At 40.8% G+C, this 9755-nt stretch overlaps 1 protein-coding gene across 1 annotated transcript; it reads left to right on the top strand.

Moving 5' to 3' along the window:
- The first annotated feature begins 750 nt into the window (after positions 1-750).
- Positions 751-9220, top strand: b4galt3 (UDP-Gal:betaGlcNAc beta 1,4- galactosyltransferase, polypeptide 3). Its single transcript, XM_010748611.3, has 8 exons — positions 751-1040; positions 1603-1696; positions 1784-2354; positions 2489-2724; positions 3550-3740; positions 3844-3966; positions 4909-5013; positions 5951-9220. Exons 3-8 carry the CDS (start codon positions 2072-2074, stop codon positions 6309-6311), a joined length of 1299 nt encoding a protein of 432 aa, XP_010746913.2. The 5' UTR covers positions 751-1040; positions 1603-1696; positions 1784-2071; the 3' UTR covers positions 6312-9220.
- The last annotated feature ends 535 nt before the right edge of the window (positions 9221-9755 follow it).

Below are 9755 nucleotides of genomic sequence, written 5' to 3'. Positions count from 1 at the left end.
CATCACATCTACACATCTGACAGCGGCACCAAGATAGTATTAGCTTTAGTATGTGACTATGCATCTATGTGCAGACACCTCAGGGGGTTTCAGATATGACATTTATTTTAGCCACAATACTGACCACAACAATTGTGAAAACACCATGTCTGCTTGTATCACAATTTCTTGACACATTCTTACTGTATTGTTTACTGCTGTGGGATTCAGTCCCACAGTTTCATGCTCTTTCCCAGAGTCATTCTGCATGGTGCTTTCACACAAGACTATCTTCAGCAGTAATGACAACACACACAAAAGAGGAGCAGAGTGGAGAAATCTGAATCTGTGAAACTTTCCCAGAGGAAAACTAAGAAAAACTCATTTTAACCATGTCCTTAACATTTTCACACTGAAAAAAATACACTTACAGCAGACTAAAATATTATAGATAATCTGCTGATATTGTAATAAGTCAGACTGCATAGTTATCATCATAAGTCTGATGAATATTATAACTCAACTGATTTATTTTTAATCTGGTTTGATTATATTTAGAAGCTGTAAATTGAAATCCTGTTTGGATATTTATCTAATTTTGCTGTAACCACCTCCCACATAGACTTCTTAATTAAGTTTGCATCCAGATTAACAATCAGCATTATTTCATATGGTCAAACATCTATGAAATCAACTATCGGTGTGCAAAGTCATAATTTTCATTTTTCAAACATGCCGCCCAGCGCGTCACCGCCGTGCGCCCTCAGCGCCATCTGATTGAACGATACATTGATAGAGGAGCGATGAGGCAGAGCGCACTTGCCTTGTGTTGACACTGGACGGACATGCGGCGATGCTCTTGTGTGTAAAGAGAGAGATTTTACCTCGGATGAGAGATTAAGGAGGAGGTGCTGGTGGAGGAGGAGGAGCGGCCAGCATCAGAAAACAAACGGTATCATTTGATCCATCGCATCTACTCGGTGGTGGTGGTGGTGGAGGCGGCCCGTCGATTGTCGGTGGGGAGCCGGGGGCTGGATTTGAAGCGTCGCAGGGATGTGCTGGTGAGTCGGTTGGTGCTGCAGAGCTCGCATGGAGCTTATAATAAAAAATAAAAAAAAATCAGCGAATTACAAAGCAACATTTGTGGTAGCACAGGAGAGATCTTGTGATCCCGTCGAATAAATGTAAATACTATGTGGCTGCATGATTGCCTGCACAGGCCAAACGCTAGATGTTGATAGGCTAATCACCTGGATTGAAGGCACCGATAACCATGGCGCTGTTTCTGCTGTGCACGGATCTAATGTTTAACATTTTTGACTTCTAGTTTCCTGTCTCATGAAATTCACCTCCATGAATAACCCCTGACGCGCAGGGTTTGTTATTGTATGTTATTGTTTGGACGACCTGTGACGTTGGATTAATCTGCAGGCATCAGCGTCTCTTGTATGCACGCCCCTTGGAAATGTCACTGCTGAAAATAAGCCCTTCTAAATAAAGAAGCAAACGTGACATTTGTTTGTAGCTGCTTGTCATTCCCCAGTTTAATTTAGCTTACAGTAGACTACACAGTAGCAGCTACTGTGCTCTTACTCACTCAGGTCTTTTTTAAATATATTACAGAAATCTTAATGATGAAAGGAGGAAGAGGAGGAGAGATGTGGAGTGAGCCCTTCGTGGTCCAGGACAGGTTTTAATTAGATCCTTGCAAATCCAGGTACCTTACATCTAAATTCATGCAATGCAGTTATAATAGCTATAACTAATAAATGTTGTCAACAATATTTTTCTTCTTCCTTCTCAGTGACGTCTGTGGTCAGGAGGTGATGGCAGTGCTGACTGAGCTTCACCACTACTACCCATTCCTACAGGTGGATGTCCCCCTCCTGCACACCTGAGCCTGCACTCAGAGCTGCCGTCTCCTTCCCCTCCTCTCCTTCTGCCTCTCCTTGCTCATTTCCCCCACTTCCCCTTCCATCCTCCTCCTCATCCAGCTGCCATTTGCTTCACCCTCACCCCCCACAGCACTCCTCCCGTCCCATCCATTTCCCACTCATTGAATTTCACCGTACCGTGACAATCCTACTTTATTATGGCTTGCTGCGGGCGCTCTCTGGACTCCCCATGCACACTGGCCTTGCTAGTGGGCTTCCAGTTTGCCTTTGTTCTCTACTTTTCCCTTGGGGGCTTCAGAGGCCTGGTGTCTGTCCTGGTGCACACCACAGAGCCGGAGTTTGATTATTCTCGACCTCACGACGTCTATACCAACCTCAGTCATCTGGGAGTGCCGCCGCCCCCACCTCGCAACTCTGGCACCGGACCCCCTGCTACAGGCCCACCGCTAAGAGACTGCCAGATCCCCTCCCCACTGCTGGGTGAGACGGGATGAATGTGCACTGTTATGTAACACATATACAACACGTATACAAAAAAAAAAAAATGCACAGGGAACTTTTGTTCTGCTCAGACAAAAGCCAGAAATGTTTCCTTTTCTTTTCCTTTCCTCCAGTCGGACCTGTGTCTGTCCATCTTTCCTCTCCTCTGTCTCTGGAGGAGATCAGACAGAGGAACCCTTTGGTGTTGCCAGGCGGGCGCTACCGGCCTCCAGACTGTGAACCCCGCCACCACACAGCGATAGTGGTACCGTACCGGAACCGGCAGACCCACCTCCGTGCCCTCCTCTACCACCTCCATCCCTTCCTACAAAGACAGCAGATCCACTACAGCATCTACATAGTACAGCAGGTTAGGATGTGTATGAGTGTAATGCTGGTGCAATACATGTATAACATGTTACATCTGTGTCAATATTCCCAGCATTATAGGAGCATTGTGTAATCCTTTTGTAACAATACTAACAGTGTTATGATATACCAGTGTTTTTTAGTTTAATTTACTTTTTTTTATGTTGTATTATTTAGGTACCAATACTGTTATATTTGTGTTGCACTTATGTATTTCAGGTGCATAACCAGCCTGTGTAACATTGCCATATTACTGGTGTAATAGTGGTTGTACCATCTTTGTATCATTCATGTATTGCCAGTTGCTACTAATAATTCAGCTATACAAAATATATTAATCAAGTGATGCAAACATCTTACCTAAAGGGTCAGTTTACCCATATAATTATCTCACTCACTTATCTCATGTGGTGCATATCAATGCATATTGTTTGGCTGGTTTGGAGATTTTTGTCTTTCCGGTGTCAGACTGACTCTTAATGGCATGGAGAAGCAAAAAATGTCTTCAGGGTTACAGCAGATGCCATTAGAGAAAAGTGACAAATATTTTTAATGTAATATGGATTAACTGCACATTTAAAATAACATTGTTATGAATTATCCTTAGTTTGTAATAATATTATTTAAACATGTATAAATCATTTCTGTAGCTACAATCGAGCTAAACTATAACCATGTCAAAGACATATGTGTTATTCTGCAGTAACCCACGTTAAATTGTGTACTAAGGAATTGAGTACTAAACTCATCCAGTATTTGTTTTAGAATAAGTAAATAAATAATAAAGTAGCTGTGTGTTAACTTCTGTCTCTGTTTCTGACTTCAGTGGGGGAACGGCACCTTTAACCGAGCCAAGCTGCTGAATGTTGGTGTGCGGGAGGCCCTCAGAGATGAAGACTGGAGCTGCATCTTCCTGCATGATGTCGACCTGCTGCCTGAGAACGACCACAACACTTACACCTGCCACAAACAGTTCCCCACACACCTGTCTGTGGCCATGGACAAGTTCAGATACAGGTAGAAGCATGGTGTGTATGTGCGCGTGGATGGACCTTCATATAAATGTATTGCGCTGAGACATTATTTTCAAGACTGCACATTGGTGGTTTGACCCTCCCAGGCTTCCATACCCACAGTATTTTGGTGGGGTGTCTGCAGTGACCCCAGACCAGTACATGAAGATGAATGGCTTCCCTAACCAGTACTGGGGCTGGGGTGGAGAGGATGATGACATTGCTGCAAGGTGAGTAGGTTGAGTGAACTGTAAACTGTGTGCATGTTGACATGTGACATGTGCACGGGTCTTCAGCATTAGTACTATATGCATGCATTCAGCCTTTCTCCTTCTTTTACTTTTATTAACCATTTCTTTTTATGCATTTATCTTTTTTCCTCTTGTCTCAATGTTTCTGTCCCACGTTTTCCTTTTCTTGAACTTTTATTTGATGTGTTTTAACATCATTTTTCATCTTCACGTCCCCTCCCATTGCTGTGGCTTTGCTCTGTGTCTCTTGGAGTGAGCTCAGTAAGTATGTTCGCATGGACTAGCTCGCAGTTTTGGGCTGGGCTGCGTGCTTGAGAGTTTTCAGGCTCATCTCTTTTAAGTCCTGCGGTCCCCTCGCTCCATTCTCTGGCTCTTATAACACTTGCCAATCTGTCATGAGAGAAACTGAATGAAACAGGAAAATGAAAATCCAAAAAAAGCTTGCACTAACTGTGACACAAGGAGAAACTACAAGAATATTTCTCCCCTACTTTTTGTAACACTTTGCCTTTTCTGCATGCTGTTTGCAACTTAAAATTTGTAATATACTGGACATTCACAACATTAGTTATACCATGTTTTGATTGACTCAGATAACTGGGGTGATACAGAAGAATCAGAGATGGAAAAAGGGAACCAGAGTGTTTTCCACCACCTATAGGCCATAAAAGTATGTTATTCTCATACCCACTCATCCTCTCACCCACAATCCTGTTTTTCTTTATTTTTCTGCTTTTAAATGAACCCCCTTTGGAGGCTATATGTCTTTAGATTGAGTACTGCTGTTGTTTCGAGTCGTAGAAAATAGCAGGGGCAGTAGTGCCAGGATTTGTTGATCTAACATTATCCTTACTGAGATTTAGCTTTCCAGTGTAATGCCTGTGAATGAGAATCTGCTGTTTTCGTGTGTTGTCCATCCAGAGTACGTCTGTCTGGCATGAAGATCATGCGCCCTCCAGTGGCCATTGGTCATTACAAGATGATCAAGCATAAAGGAGACAGAGGCAATGAGCAAAATCCACGCAGGTACAGATGGACACACTCTCAAACACACAAAAATTATGTAGGGATGTTTTTTTCCCAATGGTATAATTTTGCAGGAATAAGTTTGAATTATAAAAAAATTATTTTCACATTGACACTCACTTTGTAACCACTAATATTTGTCCTGGCTCCATTCTCATTGCTGCGGCATCAGAATGATGTTGCCTTCTTCCCTTTTGTCCCACCCCAATTTATTTCTAACCCTTCATACAGTATGCTGAGTTTTTACGATAATTGTTGTTTCTTTTTTTTGTTGACACACTGCTCTGTGTGGGGGGTGGCATTTTCCTCTGCTTGCTCTGTTGAGCCAAAAATTTCTACTGCCTCAGGCAGCATGCTCATTTGTTTTCGGATGTAAAAACAAAAGATATATATTTGGTAGTGATGCTTCAGAAAGATTTTCTTGATTATAAAAACAAGCTCCTGCAAATCAGCTGTAGTGCCATGAGTCACATTCACATGGGAATATATCTCAGATATAATGAAGACTAACCTTGATCCCTGTGTCAGGAGCATTTTATTAACTTCTATGGAGAAGAGGTTTATGTTTTTATGAGAAAAGTTTAAAGGGATAATTTAACACTTTGTGATATACACTTATTTATTTCTCGAAGACAATCAGATGGGATTTTTAAAACGTACAAATGCTTATTAAGATATAATATATAACATTGACAAGTTGTAGTTTTCCAGGGGTTTTGTGCTGGGACTATTTCTCTCTGGGTACAGTGACGTCAAGCCTCCAGTCTTTATGCTTAGCTAAGATAAGTGTTACCTGGCTTTCTCATATAACTTTTGGCAAGAAAGCATATAACATATTTCCCATAGTGTCAAACTATTCCTTTAAAGTTTGCCCCTGAAATGCACACGCACAAACAAACACACAGCCAAACCTATGACGTTATGTTCATCTTTCTAGATTTGACCTTCTGAAAAGAACCAGACTCAACTGGCGCTCTGATGGCCTCAACTCTCTGACATACGAACTACTTTCCAAAGAGTTGGAGCCTCTCTACACCAACCTCACTGTCAACATCGGAGAAGACCCCCGACTACCCCCGGGGAAATCACCCATCTATGTGAAAACAACGCCCTCTGTCCACCAACGTAACACCAGCAAGGCCGGAGGCACAGCGAGACAGGAGAAGATGCAACAGAGCAAAGGAGGGAGTGTGGCAGCAAATTTGACTGTGGTCAAGCCGGTTGGTGAAAAGACAGAACCTGCCCAGACAAAGGCAGTAAATCAGACGACACAGGCGAAGACAACTGTGACGAAATAGCATGAGGTGCATACTAAAAGGACTGCATCACATCTGTAGCATAAAGTGGCTTCCTCCTCCTGCGCTTTGATCTAAAAGACAAAATGAAGTAAAGCAGTCTAGATCTGAGATTCTGTTGTGGGACATAAAGTACACCAGCTTTTTGTGCTCAGTGCAGGTTAAGGACAATTATGCAATGGATCTAATGAAGAAGCCACTTTTGTCTACAGGGGTGCATTCAGGAAGAACAACTGAGTCACCTCTTGGTTTGTCACCCACTGAATGTGACTCTGGCTGTAGTGACTGACACATGTCTGTGGCCTGTTGAGGCCAGGCCAGTCAGATCTACATAGAGGCCCAAAACCAACTAAATGAAAATGAGACAGCAAATATATAAATCTTTGCTCTTTTCCAGACATTGCAAGTTGTAAGCAACCCATCTGCTGCCAGCAGACCTGCAGCTCCATCCAGTTTGCTCCCAAAAAACTGCTGCTGTCAGTCCACCCCACTCCATGGTGGGTTTGTGTTTCTGTGCCTTCTCTCTTTTATGCGCATTTTATAGACTGGTATAGTTGCTTTTAGACGCAGACCTGAGGTTCATTTGACCTCTCCTGCGTTGCGGCAAATGTCAGAAAGCAGGGAGGCTAAAGCTGATCTAAGATCAGAACAAAATGATTTGTTCCAGGACTGCCGTTTTATATTTGTGTGCATTGATCAAGCGCTGACCAACTCCATAGTTACCAGACAATTCTAGAGTTTATATTTATATAGAGAGACTTCTTTATTTGTTTACTGGTTTCTTTTACTCGTCCTTCCTTACAGTCTGGTGCCTCTCTCTCTCTGACATTTAGTTTCTAGACAATCAAATCATATGGGAAGATAACTCAGTAACCAACCACATTACAAAGTGAGGAAATATAATGACTTTCTTTACACCTGTCAGGTAAAATTAGATTTGGCATGATAGTTGTTGTCTAGCTTGACTATACTCGATACATGAATAGACCTGTGCTTCTGATATTATCTGTGATTTTATTATTTTTCTTTTAGATTAGTCAGGTATGGAAAAAACTAACTTGCAGACAATATTGTAGGCACGTGACTACACATTGTGCCAGTTCCAGACTGTCTGAAATAGTTATGATAAATCACTGTTTATAGATCTAGGTCAGCTTTTTTACTACAAGGCCTGACGTCTTCACAGAGGGTCTTTCAGTGTATTATGAGAGACCCTGGTGCATCTAAAAGCTATAAATGAGTGTCTGCCTCTCCTTGTCTTTCTTAATTTGCTATAATGAAGCTTTTGTGTCTTGAAGGAAAGGAGACAAGGAAGAAGGAAATGTATATTAGATCGAAAAATTATATAAAAATTTAATCCTGAAGGTTGCCAAATTAGGACCTGCATGTGGGTAACAGATCAATATTCACCTAAAAACAACTTAATCTCTCACATATTCAGTTTTTCCCCATATCAGTTGTTTGGAATGTATTATTTTGAGTCCTTTTTCCTAGTTCAGCGTTTGTGAAAGGAAAGTTTAGCAGAAGAGCTTAGATTGTGGACGAGGACTTGAATCTTGAATCACTTGTAGGGCATAAGTATTCTTGCTGCTATTTGACTAGGGAAATGATTAACTGTATAATTAATTAACTTAAAAAATGACATACTGTAACATTAATTTTCTGGTGTGGAATTGTGTTATATCATACTAACTTTTAATGTATTGCATATGCTAATTTGAATGTATTTAATTTATTTATTGAGCCAACGATAGAGCTAATTTGTTTTAGGAGTTGAAATGCCCTTCTCCACTGTAGAGCAGATTATTACCCCTTATATCTCTGCGTTTCTCATGTTAACATTGTGCCTCATGAAATAATATTCAAAGCATTTTGAAGGCATATGTCTAGGTTATATGTGAGCGCCCTCATGTGGCACAGTCTGGCATAGCGCCAGCTAGCAAGAACCAAGGACTGAATGAAACTGCAGTGTTGTGACATGAATGTTAAACATTAACATTGGCCATTCACAGGTTTCAGCCAATCAAATCTTTGCATTGCTCTGCGGTCTGCGTAGTATCATATGATTGACCCTGCCAGCTTAAAGGTATAGAGCAATTTTAAGAGTGTTTTATGAATGGATATAGTTTTGTAGAAGGAATCGATGTTTATTTATGATAAAATATTACCGATTTTAAACAAAGAGTGATGTACAAAAACAGACTGCATTGACAGAATACACTGAGAGATAATAAGGCATCATTTCTTAGCTTTATACTACGTAATATTTAGTTGCATATCAATAGATAATATATCAACCATTTATCATATTGCCTGGGACAACGTCTGTATGATGTGAAGTAGTGACTCACTGAAAGCTTTTAAGGACATATGTAATCTCAGCAGATTAATCAGCAAACTGTGTGCTTACCTGGAGATTGTTCTATATTTAATAAATAGGCTAGTTTTTATAAAGGATGTTTTCGCATAAATGTTGGAAATATATACTGTGTAGTTGAATGCAAACTCAGTAAACAGGATTGGAACTTCTTAGTAAGATTTTTTTTATTTAAAGAGGTCATGAGTTCACTCATTAAACACGGTTGAGAAGTGTATATGTGATTGCCGAGAACCACCTCACTAGAATGATGGGATGTTTATGTGTTCATGGCAAATCAGAGGTAATTATTGTATTACATCATTTATACTGAAGGACCATGATATTGGCATCATGCAATGATACATGTCATCATCTTTGGTTGCCTTATTTACTGACTTTTAACTCTGAAGAGGAAAAACTGTGTGCGTGTGTGTTCATGTGTGTGCATGTGTACTGTAGAGAGCAAGGTCATTAAAAAAGGCAACAAAAGCAAGTGAACTATCATTAAAAGTGTTGTGACAGAAAGCAAATATGTCTACCAATAAAAACACATAATCATAAACTGTGTCCCTTCTCACTTTTTCTATCATGAGCACATTTAATCACTGACATTAATGTGTGAAGCTACCCACATTAGAATACACACTGTACTATAAATACGTTTAAATACTTCCAGTGATGCACTTACTCCCCCACAACACTCGAAGCCTCCTAATGAACACAGGCTTTAGCGTTTTGATTAATGCTGCCACAGCTTTAACGTTGCAGGGATCAGATGCTCATGCTAGATGGTAGATTAGCAGCCATATATCACCATCAACACATGCGGGAGAGCAATCTAAAACTGCAACCTGTTACGTCACACTGTGGATTGCCTAAGTGTTCTATCTGGGCATACAGAGCAGGATTTAAAAGTTGGATATGAGCTCATATCTATAAATAGACGATGACCCCCCTTTAGCTCTGTACGTTCGATCTGTTTCATAATCTAAAATGCTGTATGACTCACCAAGAGAAGCCAAAACACAAACTCATGAACTGGCTGGATGAAAAGAGCATCTTACAATCGACCCCAATGCAAAGCCAAC

The sequence above is a fragment of the Larimichthys crocea genome, chromosome XV (genome assembly GCF_000972845.2).
Source record: "Larimichthys crocea isolate SSNF chromosome XV, L_crocea_2.0, whole genome shotgun sequence".
In the NCBI taxonomy this organism is placed as follows: domain Eukaryota; kingdom Metazoa; phylum Chordata; class Actinopteri; family Sciaenidae; genus Larimichthys; species Larimichthys crocea.
This window is presented reverse-complemented; position numbering and strand designations above follow the sequence as displayed.